Genomic DNA, 16,293 nt, shown 5'->3' with positions numbered 1-16,293 from the left:
TTCTCTTTCAGAGAATCTGCGCTCTAATGTAAAATAAAACAATGTTATTCGTTGCATATTAAAATGTAATATTGTTAAAATATAATAATGTAAAATATAATATTATGTATTATAATGTTAATAATATTGTCATTAAATCTGTTTAAGGAAAAAATATTTTATTTTTAAAACATTTCTTATACAGATACTATATCCAAGAAAGTCTTTTAAAAATTATAGAAAATTGTTATATATGTATATTTATAAAAAAAATATCTTATCTTATTTTCATTATATTGTATCTGAATAGTTAGTCACGGAGAGTAATAAAAGTTCTATTGTTAACTGTATATGCATGTACACACTAATTTCTTAGCGTAACAGCGATTTCAACACGAGACCGAGTTCAGTGAAACGAATGACTAGAAGAAAAAGATCGCACGGTTTTCCTCGCACACGGCAAGCTAAACCGATTAAAGAAATGTGGATTTCGCTATTGCAAAATTAATATACATATATAGAACAGAACTATATCGCCAGTTAATTAAACTTGAAAGCGAATGAAGAAAGGCAGATTTCGCTTTATGATTATGAAATTAATACGATGCGTGTTGAACTTCGCATTGTATTACGTTTAAATTAATTGGATGCATATTGGATTTTACTTTACACTGCGGAAATGAAAAAAATTTATCTACTATTTTAATAAGAAAATGGCGAAACGGATGCAAAATGGAATAATCCGTTGCGTCCTTTATTTGCATTTTTACAGTGCAATTTAAATGAGACATAAATTCTTTTCATTCTTTGTTATATGCTATATTATCATTCTCATGCGTTTTTACGAAACATTAATATTGTGCAATTGTGAAATAAACAGCGATAGAATAGACATACTTCACACAATGGAAATCTATTGTTCTCTAATTTTCTGTCGATTTTGCCTTAATCGGGGTTTCACTTTCCTAAACGTTTCATTTCTCGCAAAAAGCTTGAGAAAAACAGGGGCGTATCTTCTGTGTCAGGAAAATTATAACATAATTGCTCGCTATTACGCGGGCCGTATATTTTATTTGGAGTAATTACGGCGAGATATCGCGCGGAAAGTTAGAGTCAATTGTTGCTTTATGATTGCACAGTACGTCTTTTACGCAATTTGCAAAGAGAGAGAAAAAAAAGCAGCCGAACATTTTCTTTCTCATACAATTGCCCCTGGCATTTTCCTGGACTGTGTTACATCCTAATCAGTCGGCACCATCGGCGTGTTACGCCCGACCTGCAATATGGGAACTCCTTGCGAACGCTACTTGTTACATGCCGCGTTAGTAACTGCTGCGATTTAACATCGTGATCAATACATCACGATCGCGATCTGTGAATTTTGAGTGAGGTCAAGAACCAGTTGTGCTTATTAAGACGATTGTGAATATGACGTGGCGCCATTTGTCAAAATTATGCAATTTCTCTATTCGCGCACAAGGTGCGTGATCTGGAAGATAGACATATTTGATGTTGAAAGAAACGAAATAAAACCCAACTTAAAGTATTGTGATCATTAATAATATTTACAATATGCAAAACATTAATGTAATAGCTGTAGCTTTAAATTTATACAAAGAAAAATCTCAATTTTGAATAGAATCTTTTTTTTAACTTTAGGAAAGTTCTGTGAACTAAAATAGAATCGCGTAATAATCTATTTTTCTACTTGGCTTCATATATATATATATATATATATATAAATTTGTTTGCTCACGCAATCTTGCGAAACGCAATAATTTAAGTTTATATAAAATCTACTTTCTCACATAATATTACGAAATACAATAATTATTTGAAAGATATCAATTCAGAATTTTATTGATTATTGATAGACTTGACAGATAGCTATGAATGCCGCGAACTAATCTGCGTTGTTTGTTCGAGCGACTTACTTTTTCCAACTTGTTTTTTTCCAATCAGGTTAACGCCATGCGGATTTCATGTGGAATATCCCTTTTGATGGTCCACGATCTTTGAGCACTTTAAGGGTGTCATTTTGAAAGCGGAAGTTAGGTATGATAATGATTGATTGAAATATAGCTCCCAATAAGGGATACGAAAGGGTCGCGCTATTGGTGAAAGGGGTCCGCATCCAAAGCGGCACAATCGTCGGTGCCCCCGCCTCATCCCTGAGTCCCCCTGGGCCTGGGCAGGGCCCCACTATAAAAGCATACTGCGTCGCCCCTCGAACACGTAGTGTTTCCCCGTGTAGCGTACAAGAAAACCTATCCTCACACACCATGAAGTTCTTTGTAAGTTTCTCCTCGCAAGTATATAATATGAGGAAGTAAAAGTTAATCGTTGTGGGCCCAAGAATAATCCACTTATGATTGTTCGTGGGAATTCCATTGTGCGGAGTTGCATTAGTTCTGCATTTGTCCAATATTTCTGCTATATTTGTTTTGCATTATATAATGTTTTAATAAATATAATCATTTATATATAAACAGTTTATAAATTATATATATATGATTTATAATATAAATATTAATCAGTTATTTAAGTATTGTGCAAATTTATATAAAATATTGATAATTATTTTTAATTACATATCTCAATGATAAAATTATGAAAAAATTGTTATACTTTATAACAATATTTTTATTATTATAAAGAGAAAATTTTCCATTACATTTGATACTGAAAATAAGTATTAGATAGTTAAAACGTGTATATATTTAATTAATCCATCGTAATTTTTATTATATTATAATGAAACATATTTTGTAAATGTATTTTATTATATATTATTATTGTATATTAAATCGCATTGTATTACGTTATTGTATTGTTGCAGATTGTCTTGATCGCCCTTGTGGCAGTCGCTAGTGCCGGATATATTGGTCATGGTCAAGTAAGTACTTTATAATTGTCATTTCATTTATATTATTTACATTTAAATTTTATAATTTATATTTACATTATTTTTCTTTAAATGTGAGTATGCAATAGTAACACTCATTTTATTATAATACAGATTATTTGTTATCGCTTCACTATTGTGATTAATCAAACTTTAATTATTCGATTCTTATTAACTAGTTTTTAATTATTATTAATTTTTAGCGACTTTCGACTATTCTTTCTTCTTAAATAACTAAACATTCTTTGTTACCTGATTAAGATTCGAGCGATTCATTGAGGAAACTGTATTTTAACAAGATATTCGTCTGTGATTACCATTTCTTTTTAATCAGCTATCTATGAAAAAATCATTTATTACTCTTTAATTTGCAAATTAATTTTTCAAAAAACCGTTGTCATCGTCAATCGTTGTTCATTAAGCATGATTGATACGTCGTCTAACTGTGCTTTTTATATTCTAATATTTCAATAAGAACTCAAACTTCTTATATTCTATTTCTCTATAACTTTTATTATATCCATAAATGTGTATTTTATATTTAGTAACAAAGTGTTACTTGATCTTTCTTCTTTTCTCCATGGATGTTCCTGCATCGATTATTCTTCTCACTTTTACTCTTCGCAATTCTCTCAACTTACGTGTGATAACTCCTCATTTTCTTTTTTAAACCATCGTCGATTGATCAGCATCATGCGAAGCACGAAGGCTCGTTCTATTTTTCTTCTCGATGACCGAGTAACTTTGGACGTACTCGGCGGGAAAGTAACTTCACGTAACACCGATCGATTAAGGCGATCGATTCCGATCATATGAAAGAGACTGTTTGACGTATCTCAGATCTCGGAGCCATGGGTGTCTCCTGTGGTGCACGCATCTCCAGTGGTGCATGCCGCCCCGGCGGTGCATGCACCCCAACCCTGGGTCGTGCCCGCCCCTAAATACGTCAAGGTCGCTGCTCCCGCAGCACATGCCAAGGTAATGGTGGTAGCAAATTGTCACCGAGAGACCGATTCCAGATTACACATCAGGCGATTGGTATTTAATTGCCCTCGTGGCTTTAGCGGGATACCAAGTAGATAAAATAATTTATCATGTGGTAAGGTAATATAATGCTAGCAGGCAAATATTAAAAATAAAGTAAGCCATGATAACGGCGATAGAGAAATAAATAAAGCCGACTTATAAACAAAGTCATTTAGCATTTGACAGTAAGTCAAGTGAGCGAGATGCATTTTTAATTTACTTTTGTGAATTCGATGAATTGAAACAACATGTGAATGAATATTAATTATTAATTGTCGCGTAACAGGAGTCAGAAAAAATTCGCTACGTAATAAGACATTGATATATTATGCCTTACGTGTGTAAAACGCAAGATATTTAAGGCGATAGTAACCGCACTTACGTAATTACGAATGATAGATAAATAATTACAGTTTTCGGAAAATGTCAAATGAGAAACCGACCAGAAACTGTTATTTCATGTCGATTGCGCCTTCCCTTCCGTTTAATGACCGGTCGATTTCTAATGTTATATTACGTTGCAAGATCTGATCGCTAATTACGTGTCTTTCTTGCTTTGCGTTGCAACTAAACCGGCAACGGAATAGATATCCGCTATCGTTAGTTAATTGGATTTCCTACTTAATCGGAGACTTATAAAGAGGCCATGACGAAACCCCAGCTCAATTGCACCGAAATAATCGGTGTAATTCGTTTATGTAACGACTTGTTCCGCCTCCAAATCTCGTTGCATAATTAATGATAAGCTGGTTTATCTTTGTTCTGTTCGTTTTCATACTACTTAGAAATCTGGTAGTGAGATTATAAAACCGGTATGTTGTTGCAAAAGTAAAATCTCTTTTAAAATTTTCTACGTTTCTATTCAATTATTTGATTATTAATTATTTATTTTATTATAATTTTATTAAGTAAATGTTTCTTAAATTATGTTTCTATACATTTCTATAAAAGTTATTTTTATTATTATAATTAATAATTTAATAATTATTAACTTTCTAATTAGCACTTATCTCTTTGATATTGATACTGATTGATTATTAAGCATAAATTGCTTTTGTTTTAACCGCGATATTGTTTCATAAAACAAAATAATTTATTTCTAGATTCAATATTTTATAAATTGATCATCTTTTGTTATAAACGCAATAGAAAAAATTCATTATTTATAATACAAATATAATACAAATATAATATCAGTATATAACGTTTTTCAATTTTAACACTTTATTTGATACAAATGTCATATTATTTTTATTATTTAATTCTGCATTGCGTAATTCTGCTTTGCATAATTACTTTTATACCTTCACGAAAGCAGCATTTAGCGCATCTAAATATTCTGTTAATGTGAATTGTTTTTACTTATAGGAAACTTACTTCGCGCCCTTCGTTAACGGAGCTGGCCATCAGCCTCTCGTCCCCGGCCCACATCCGAGACCCATAAGCTACAAGGGAAATGAACATACCACTAGAATACATTACAGCGGTGGTAATGCTGGCCATCCACATCTCGTCGGCGTCGAGCATTACGTAGGTGTTCCTGAGCCCAGCATCGCCGTCGTCAAGGCTGGAGGACATGGCTGGTAAAAAGGATCTCGTCTAACGACGTCCCGATTGACTAAATCCGTTGATCCAGAAGTGGTCCATCCCGAAAAAGCAGTCATCCGAAATCTTTTGAATCATAATGACAGCAGACAATCCCGTCGACGATACATCTGATTTCTCGCAAATCTAAATAATTCTCATTGGATTGGAAACAAACGAAATAAGGGCTAGGATCATTAAGGATCGTCAAAATCAGCTTCTCCAAAGAGTTTTTGAGAGCCTTACGAGAGCCTTACGAAAATCATGGACTACCCACGGATCGCAGACCAGGCAGCCAAACTTGAAAGATAAATTCGTCTTGATTTTACCTTAGAGCAACATATGACACGACGCCTTACACAAATACACATGGACACGATCATTCGCGTCTTTTTATGTTTTTTTTTTTCCATCTTTTCTTGTCCCAAACATCAAAATTCTCGTGCGGCGATTGTGATAATGAAGAAGACATCACAACATCTGAGAGAGCGTTTCCCCTTTTCCCTCCCATTTTTCTTTGTCCGCAGCAACACTTTTATTTATTTTCTAATAAAAGTTGATTTGTATACGTCTTGTGATAAACCAGGAATTATGTTGTTATTCTTTATTCGATTACCCAATCCTTTCCGTTCGCCTTTTCTTCATTTTTATGCGTCATTTTTTAAAACTTTACGCTTCACTCGTTAATAATTCTAAGATTTTTTCTAGATTTTTTTTCTAGATTTTTTAATTTCTAGATTTTTTTTGCATTTTTTTTTCTTTTTTCTTCTGCTCTTAAAAGGAGAGATTAGTTACAACCGCTCGATTGGAATAAATAAATTACAAAATGATTACGTGTAGAACGTATGCAAAATAACAAATGTGTAATGTGTTATTAAATGAGTACACGCTATATCGTTTTATGATTTTCCTTTTTACGGACGAGCCGCATTCTCAAAGTCTCCAAGATCACTCAAGTGTAAAAAGTATAGGTACTTTACCAGTAAATATTCTGTGACGAGGTTACATTTAAATGTCTGTGAAAGTTCGCATGTACTAGCTGTGAACTAGGTCATTTTGTATACAGAATTAATTATTATTCAAGTCAATTATTAGTAATAGAGATTATAGGCAATCCATTTTGATAAAACGCAGACGGGGTTAATGCAATTGTAATATTCATTAATTGCTGTTATGGAATAATTTAATAATGTATGTGATATATAATCTAGTGAATCTCGATATATAGGTAGTGAATCTCGATATATAGATATTATTATATCAAATGTAAAAAAATAAACAACTTATAACAAATAACTTAATAAACAAATTTACATTGTGGGAGCATCCATTGGATATGTCAGTAGTAAAAGTCTATCTTTAAAAGAACATAATGTCGTTTCTTTACTTTTCAATTTTATTTATTCTCAATTTTTATTTTATTAACTAAGATTTATTCTCAATTTTTGTTTTGTTAATTAAATTATTATATATATTATAAATTATGTAATTCATATATATATATATATAAATGTTTTTTAAATACATCTAATAAATGAGCAAATACAAATTAATCTATAGTAAAAAAAATGTTATAATTGAAATATTAATAAAATATAATGAAACAATGTTTTATAGTTTACATCATAATTGTTTAAAATAAGATATAAGATATACGATAGTAACAATAATTTTACGCAATAAATTTAACACAACAGTAAAAATAATAAAAATCATTCAACAATGCGTAATACCGTTTTTTTTAATAAAATTAAAAAAGAAACAAAGATTGAATATATATGAAATTTATGAAATTTATTTATTATATATGAATATATATGAATTATATGAAATTTATTTATTATATATGATATGTATGAAATATATGAAATTTGTTTAAAAAAACATATGAAATATATGAAATTTTTTGAAAAAGACATATAAAACATGTGAACATATATAAAATTAAAAAAAAAACAAAGACTAAATATATTTTATAGTTAGATTATAATTATTGTAGAATTAATTTAAAATTTTTTTAAAAATTTAAGATATGTATATATGAATTGGTAAATCAACCTTTATAGCTCAAGATATATCAAGGTAATAATTTTTTTACGCATTCTTATAGTCAGTGTCGATTTAATTATTATAATTTAATGTCGCAATTTATCATATCGTTTATTATTCAAGGCAGAGTAGCCTATTTTACTTCACGTTCACATTCACGTTCACCGATTATTGAAACAAACTAGATGAACGTCGCGCCTCTTTGATGGTCCATATTTCACGATTTCAAGCATCAGCATCTTTGAGGGTGGTGCCGCCTTGATATCGAAAATATCGGAAGCGTGACAAGGCGTGACGTCGCGGTTGGGCGGGCAGCTAACAAGGGGGCCCGAAAGGGTGTCGGTCTCATGGTTTAGTGAAAGGGGTCCGTGTGACGTGTAACGTCGTGCCCCCGTCTGATGCCCTGAGAGTGGGCTTGGACTTGGGCAGGGACTTGCTATAAAAGCTGTCGCGTTGCCCCTTGAACACATAGTGTTTGCTCGCATAACACAAGAAAAACTACTGCTCGCCGCCATGAAGTTGTTCGTAAGTCCCCCCTTCACTCATGACGGCTTTATCCCGCCTCAATTTTTTTAATTATTATCTTCATTTTATGTGTTTTTAATTGCATGCGAAAGTATAGACATTTATGTATGTTAGACTTTGTATAGACTGAATTTAGAAAATTCTATCTTATTCAATATATTTTTATAATTTTATATTTTTTAATATTTAAATATTTTCTTAAATATTTTAATATATATATATATATATATATATATATATATATATATATATATATATTAATACATTTATATTAATACATTTTATTTTATGCTTATATACTTTTAAAATTTTTAAATGCTTGGTAATACGTATTGTGTATGTATTTTTTTTAATTATTCTTTATTAAGTTATTGCGTGTGAGCACAAAATATTTTTTTTTGCTAAAGCTTTACTATAATGTAATGTCTAAAATTTTAAATGTATTATTAAATAACATATAAAATTATGTTATTATAGGTCATTCTCTTCGCCATTGTGGCAGCTGCCAGTGCTGGCTATGTAAGTATTTTATAATTATTCTTTAAACATATATAGAATATATATCTTAATAATTTATGCTTTACTTTCGATTCCAAACTGATATGTTATTTATACATTACATATTCCATTATTAATAAATAATATATCATAGAAAGTAGACAATTATATGTCAACATTTGGTTGAAAATATTAAAATGTGATATCAGTTACTAGAATTAGCGAGAATGTTTCAATAATTAAGCGCAAAACAATAATTGAGCATCAACCAATCCATCTCCGGTATATTATTGGATTTTCTACTTAATTATGTCTATTATCTCCATGTTGAAATCCCATCACAATTGCATCAAATCGATCATGCTTGTTTGTGCAATTTTCGTCTCGAAGTTCTCATTGTAGTTGCCGTGGAGCATTTTAAACTCCGTCGGGTTCGCTCGCGAACGATTTCGTAATGGGAAAATACGTTCCCTGGAGAAATTATTATTACATTTTTTTCTGATTTAATTACGTAACGAATGCAATTGAACAATCGCCGTCGAAGGTTTTATCGGTATCAATAAAACGCTCTGAATTTTTTTCTAGGTCCAGCAGCATGCCCAGCACATTCACCTCCCCGGAGGACCCGACATCCCCGGCCTCAGAGCCGCCCCGCTCGCTCTCCACGGTAACGATCACACCACCCGCATCCACTGGTCCGGCTCGTACGTAGGGCATCCGAAATTGGTGGGAATCGAGGCTTTCAAACCGGCTCCGAACTACGAGCCCAGCTGGGAGAACGTGGCCGTTCACGGACACGGTGGGCACTAGATTTCTTCACCCGAGCCAGCAGACCCGCTGGTCCGGAGTGGTCCATGCCGAGCGCATCATCCTGAGGCTGATATGAGGCAGCGAATCAGCGACCACCGAGATTGGTGAACGAGATAACGAAAGAGCCTCCGCCGTGAGAGCCTTCTTCCTCTTGTCTCTTCGGCAAGATGTTTCGATTCCGCGCGAGATCGCTCGCCGAGGATTACGGATGTCCGACCTGAGCCCCCCCCCTATCCCAGACGGTCGAGAATCTCCGGTCCGAGGGTCGAGGATCACACACAGGAATGTACCGTTACGAAATTGCAATATATCGGCAGATCGAAACAGAATTCGACTGCCTCAGGATAGCCGCCATATCGTGGGCCACTCCGAAGGACCGCCTCCAAAAAAGACCACAGGCAATCACTTGAAAAAAAAGCCTCCTCTGTCTTCCTTCCTCCACTTTCTTCTCTCGTTTTACCTTGACGCTACATATGACACGCATCGTACGAACATCGACAAACAATCAGGTCCTTTGGTGCTCCCATTCTCCATCTCATTTGTCAACATCGAAATTTTGTGCGGCATATTAAAGAAGAGAACACACCATCACACTGCGGCCATCTCTTCCTGTCCCCACTCTTCGTCTTCCGGCAGCAACATTTCTATTTATTTTGTAATAAAAGTCGATTTTTACGTCTTGTGATAAAACATGTCATTTGTTTTATTTCACTTCACCCCGCATATCTTTCGTAATTACAAGGTATCGCGATACGCTAAAAAAAAAAAAAGAAAAAATGAAAATTATTCAGCCAGATCAAATGTGATTAGATGAAATGATTAGATAAAATTGGAAAGATAAAATAACGATAATAACAATAATAATAATAATAATAGCAAAAAGGTGAACATAATTTTAAAATAAGATAAGAGCTAAATCAATCAAAATGAGAAAAAACTAGATATTAAAAGCAAATATTAAATAAAATTGAAACGAGTTCGCAGTTTGTTAGACATTTATTAAAATTTATTGGATTGGAAATTCATTGGAAACCGCTAATGCCGCAATGCGTATCAAGTCAATCATGCAAAACAGCTCGACGCTGAATATCGGGTTTGTTGAAGCTTTCAGTAATGATCGGTCAAACAATACGTCAATTTCGCGCAGTTAACTTCATTAATACTTCGACTGTATTTCACGGTTCTGGCTACGTTATTCGATCGCACAAACTGATATTTGCGTAATATAGCGTTTTCGTGCACTTTGCTAAATAAACCGTTTGTTTGGTTTATTTAATGAAAAATGATTTTATCATATCTAATTCACATAGGCGCGCAACTTTTTTCTTTTTTTAAGGAAGAAATTATCTTTATTAAAAAAAGGTTTACAATTTCCTCACGTTGTTTAGTCTGATTAGGTTTACACATTCGTCAGATTACATTATTTATTTCGCAGGGAAATTTCTTCTCAGTGGAAACTATACAAACGCCTCGACTGCGAATCAATCTAACGTCGCCGAGCAACGGATAATCCAAACAGAGTTACCCTAAAGCTGGCTGCCATTCTTTTCGTCGCGCAACCGACGGTGTCGTCCGCGATGCGAATCACGCATGTTTTTTTGTTGCATGTAATTAGTCGTCTTTAGACGACTAATACTAATATAGAACTTATCGCGATCGCGCCTCGTCGTTGTTCTGCACCAGCTAAGAGAAAGGCACTCTCTCACGAGGATCTGAGACGCATTAACTGCCTCACGGATGACAACTGTCATTGACGTACTTCGTCAGCACGAGCTCGTTCAATTTGCATCGAGATAGTTCAACAAATTTCTGCATGTGATCTCTCAACTGTGCACATATCAAAAATTTTGGAAATTTGATCAAATTCTTTAAAATGCTCACGTACCTGAAACAATAACATTTTTTTTATTTATATTAAAATTTATTTAAATTTACTCAAATATTTTATTTTGTGTTTTTAGTTTTACTGCATAAATTTTAAAGGATTATTTTTTACATTAATTCCTACGTTGCAAAAGTTGTATAAATATTTTTCCTAATAAGTGCTTTTTTTTTTGAAACGGCAAAACTATTTTCTAATAATGCATTCTTTAATACTTGATACTTTTTCATGTTTTGTAATCTCAGTAATTACGTTGTACTAAGTCTTGCAATTAATTATAAATTTCTCATAATATCTATATGAACAATAATTTTATAGATTTTCTTACGTTATGCTACTTTTATGTTATGTTACTAAAGCGTAATAAAATAATTATTTTAAAAATTATTTACTCAATGTTTGTTAAATAATTAATATCTATATTTTGTCTCTATATTTTTATTATTAAATATTTATTTTAATAATTAATATTCTGATATTATAATGTACATAGCACATTTTTTTAATTTATTAAAAATTGTTGTCTTATCTAATTTTTTTGTTAATAACTAAACTTTTCTTTTAATAATGAGTAGATATTTAGCTTTAGCTATATATATTTATTGTTAATAGATCTGAGGTTTTATCAAAAAAACGAAGCCACCGGCAAAACAGTTGATTTATTAATCTCGTTAGGTTCTTAGAATCGCTTGCGGTCGCGATTTCAGCATCACGTCTGCGCTTTTCTATGGGAGTTTTACGATTGTCTTTACGGTCTCTGTTCCTTCATTCGGAAAGCACTCTGGGCGCCGCCAGCTTCGAGCGACGATTGCGCAACAGGAAAGGAGGAATTATGCATACCTCGGCGAAACTATTCCGCGGAAAAAGGGACACGATATCCGACCGCACGATCGCTCGGCCGATCGTACGTTCTCGTTTGCGCGACGATCGTTAGCGTTTTTGCTCTATCCCATTCGCGAATATTACACAATCGTTTCGGTTCGTAATCGTATGCTGGCGCGTACAATGCGTTACGTTCTTGTGAATTTTTGTGAGGATTCTCATACGTTCATGGGAGAAAGCAAAATGCAGCTGCGCTTTTGCGCACACGTTTATAGAGCACGGAGTTTTGATTTTTAAAAAAATATTACTTGACATATACTAGGTCACAAATAATCATTTTCAAATTTACATAACTTTATTATTATTAAATCGTTTTGAAGTTTTAAAGTTAGTCTTTGCCTTTCAAAGCTGGATTCTGGATATTTGATACCTTTCAATTTGGAATTTTGAATATAGATTGCAAATTTATTCTTTCATAATGGAATGTAAGCGGCTAATATCTCCCTAATGTCAAATCAAAATAGATATGACGGTATCTCATTGAAAATTCTTACGTTCTCCAATTAATTTACTGAAATGGCACGAACCAATCATTTGCATCGAAGTGAACGTCGCCGCAGCGTATTGGAGAGTCCACATTGCCCACCCACCCGTAATTATGTTGCACGTCGCTCCGAGATTTTCAATTTTTTTATCTGGAACTCGAGAATGCAGAATGTCAGCCAGTCTAATATAGAATAACATTTCTTCATAAAATATCGCCGCGAGTCCAGTTTGCAGCGGCATGTTGTTGACTAGCAAATATACAATTATAACTATTGCAGTAATAAGGTGCATTGCGCGAATTATTACTTGCGACAAGGTTTTTCTGGCGTATGGATAGGCAATTTCCTAGCGCTGCAACGACAACGTAAAAAGAGAATCGTTATGGCCCCAAAATGCGATCACGCGAGGTATATTATCTATTGCGATCTATTGCCTACTTACGCAATTCATTTTTTTTCTATGTTGTCTTATTAAATTACTGATATTCTCTTAATAAGTTTAATTTTCATTTAATCATTCTAATTTCATTTATATTCTAATTTCATTTATATTATTCTTTTCACAGAATTACTTTTTATTTGTAACAGTTAAAAAATATTAACTTTTATTTTATTTGTTAAAATTTTTTAGGCAGCTATTATGAAAATTCATTACAATTATTTTAATATTGTTAACGATTATATTTTGCGATTATATTTCGTTTTGCTTCGAGATATCGATGAAAAGAGAGAGTGATGAAAATGAGACAAATTCCGGAGAGATATCGTCGAAATTATTAGATCATGTAGATTAATTTACACATTATGTGTACTTTGATATTCAACTGATAACTAACGAAACATCTCGGATTCAAGCCGATTGGCAGAAAATGTGGGCGTATCGTCGATTTTAATCGAGCTGTTGTTAATGATCACATACCAAGTCGGGTAATGATCACTCGAGCGTGGAGAGTAAGCAAGCATGACGCACTGGTGCTTTAATAATTTACATGCACCGGCATTTAATTAGGTTTCCCAGTCGCCCAGTCTGCCAGTAGCACACACCCCCCTGATGATGATAAATCTTGATTACTATCCCGACAAATGTATCTCTCGGTCAACCGAAGGAACTATTAATGCTCGAATCTCAATCGCAGTTAGATAAAAATCTACTCGAGTTTATATGGCATATTTCGGAGATTCATTCGAGCACGATATTTCATCTCGATGGATTACGTAACGAAATGCATTGTAAATTTATGGGTGAATAGAACGCCATTATGAAAGTTGAAATTTTATGAACTCTAACTTTATAAATTAAGGGACTTTTTATCTCTCTCTTTCTCTCTCTCTCTCTCTCTCTCTCTCTCTTTCTCTCTCTTTTTATTCTATCTATTTCCTTTCGTCTTTATCTTTCAATTATCGATTGCAATTCAATCGCGTAAACATGTTCTTACGTCTATGTTTCTTCTAAAAATAAGAAGCATTCACAAGACAATATATATATATATATACCTATAACGTCACGGAAGATTGTTGGTTTTCTCAATCGATTTGTCTTGGTGAGGTGTGGTTATCGATTGCAACGTCATACCTGTGTCCCCGCGGTCTCGAAATCATAATAATTCCTGACGAGTTGCAGGTATCACCTGAAATAAATTTCCTTTCTATTGACCGCTTACCAAAGGAACTGGAGCAACTTCCCCAATAACGGGAGCACGTTCACGAATACGCGATTCGCACGCTATCTGTACGATAGAGTGGTTGCATGAATAATGAATGCGGCGTGCGGTGCATTACGTAGCACGCGTTGTTGCATACTTTCTCTCTTCGCAATAAACGTTTTTCCGTAATAAACGTGTTTCCTCGGACATGGCCGTGTCCACTGCACGTGTGCTACTACGACCAATCTTGACGCGCTCTGTCACTTTGATATTTAATATAACTTAACCGCGATATTAAAATGACAGTTTCTCTCATAATAATGATTAATTAGTCATCACTTATAGCTTCTTCTAGTCAAACTTGTGTACAATTAAATGGTGGGTGACTATTCAGTTTTTATCTAAATGTTATTTATATTTAATTAATTATTTACTTATGAGTTAATATTGTAGATATTATATTATTATAAGTATTATATAAATAATATTGATAATTACGTGTAAAGTTTTTTATAAATTTATGTATTTTTTTTTGCTTGATCTGTGTTTTGGTATTTACACATGATCTAAATTTTTTTATATCATGTATTTTATAAAAATATAAGTGTAAATTTATTATGTAAAAGTATGTAAATAAGGCAGTGAAGTATATATAATATGTTTAATATTGTCTATTAATTTCTATTGCAAGAGTAACACATTTTTCTACAAATAAGAAGAACGTATCCTTTTTTAATCTCTGTATTTGGTACATAACTTCAAATATATTTATAAAAAAATGAGTCATTGGAAAGTACACGATGAAACTTGAGTATATGCCATCTTCTCAGTTAAAAGAGAGTTTCGCGAAACGGAAGTAGAAGTAAACGTACTTCGTAACTATCTTGAGGAAGTGCTTCTACGTAAACAGAGCTTCGTAATAGTTATAGTTTACTTACCTTGCATAGTAAGATTCATGCTAATTCTGCTCATGCTCTATATCTATTAATAATAATTATTAATTGTTTTGTTCGTATTAATCCGATCGCAACCAAACGATCGATTGTACGAGAAAGGTAGATTTCACTTTGCGCAAGGTGGAAATAACGGAACGGCGTTACGAAATCTCTAGAATTTTATTTTCATTTGTAAAAATTCAGTTTTATCAAATGACGCAAATAGCATGATTTTAGAACGGATCAAAAGATTTAGAGTTATTATTCTTATATAGCTTAACATTATTATTTTGATATAATATATAACTAAATTGGATTTTTTTATATAATTTGATTTTTATATAATTTGATAAAAATATAATTTTATGCATTATTATATATTATGTATTATTTAATATCTTAAATTTTTTATTATTTTCTTTTATTCTATATTATTTTGTATTTTAAATTTTGTATGTATTTAGTTTGCTTTAAATTATATGTTAAATATTATTTACAAGAAAACGACTTCTAATATAATTCATGACGCGAGCGTGAGAAGGGAAGTGTAAATAACATTATTGATTTACGATTAGTCAGCACTGAATTCTAAACGAATTGAAAGGAAAACGATAATATCGATCACAAATTTCAAGATAGAAATTACAATTTGTCCGTGAAACAAATATTATCTTTACAAATTGTAATGATAATATTAACATTTCGTAGTTGCAGAAAAATCGTAACAACGCATAAATGTGTAATTAAACCATTGAATGGCCCAATTAATGTCTAATTATTTTTAATTTTTATAATAAAGATTATAGAGTTATGAAAGTTATAAGAATAAAAAAAGTAGAAATATATAAAAATTGTATTAAATGTTGCATTTAAAATTATGTATGTATTACATATTAAATAACTAAGAATAATTTTGCGTTTAATTTATAAAAAAATTGTAAACAGATCGATAAAATAATATAAATAATAAAAGAGATTAATTTCTTTTTGCGGCATGTTTAGATTTTTGTATATCATATTAAGTGACACCTTATGATTTCTTGAAATTAACATATACATTCTTTCCACGAATTTACAATTAAAAAAAGTC

The 16,293-nt window shown here is 32.3% G+C and overlaps 2 protein-coding genes across 2 annotated transcripts; both read left to right on the top strand.

The window, feature by feature from the left end:
• The first annotated feature begins 2,183 nt into the window (after positions 1-2,183).
• On the top strand, positions 2,184-6,083 carry LOC105423078 (uncharacterized). The gene is made up of 3 exons (XM_025217307.2): positions 2,184-2,273; positions 2,819-2,875; positions 5,279-6,083. The coding sequence occupies exons 1-3, from the start codon at positions 2,262-2,264 to the stop codon at positions 5,495-5,497; spliced, it is 288 nt and encodes a 95-aa protein (XP_025073092.2). The 5' UTR covers positions 2,184-2,261; the 3' UTR covers positions 5,498-6,083.
• A 1,903-nt stretch (positions 6,084-7,986) lies between these two features.
• On the top strand, positions 7,987-10,068 carry LOC148937113 (uncharacterized). Its single transcript, XM_089073926.1, has 3 exons — positions 7,987-8,068; positions 8,546-8,587; positions 9,152-10,068. Exons 1-3 carry the CDS (start codon positions 8,057-8,059, stop codon positions 9,374-9,376), a joined length of 279 nt encoding a protein of 92 aa, XP_088930052.1. The 5' UTR covers positions 7,987-8,056; the 3' UTR covers positions 9,377-10,068.
• Positions 10,069-16,293: the final 6,225 nt, after the last annotated feature.

This window comes from Pogonomyrmex barbatus, unplaced genomic scaffold (assembly GCF_055798465.1).
Source record: "Pogonomyrmex barbatus isolate J1 unplaced genomic scaffold, ASM5579846v1 scaffold16, whole genome shotgun sequence".
NCBI lineage: Eukaryota > Metazoa > Arthropoda > Insecta > Hymenoptera > Formicidae > Pogonomyrmex > Pogonomyrmex barbatus.
Note: the sequence above shows the minus strand (reverse complement) of the source record. Positions and strands in the feature narration are given on the sequence as shown.

Bases quoted from the DNA above. Each gene is read 5' to 3' on its own strand.
- LOC105423078 (XM_025217307.2), top strand. The intron at 2,876-5,278 runs GTAAGTACTTTA...TTTTACTTATAG, and splicing joins GATATATTGGTCATGGTCAA to GAAACTTACTTCGCGCCCTT.
- LOC148937113 (XM_089073926.1), top strand. The intron at 8,588-9,151 runs GTAAGTATTTTA...ATTTTTTTCTAG, and splicing joins CAGCTGCCAGTGCTGGCTAT to GTCCAGCAGCATGCCCAGCA.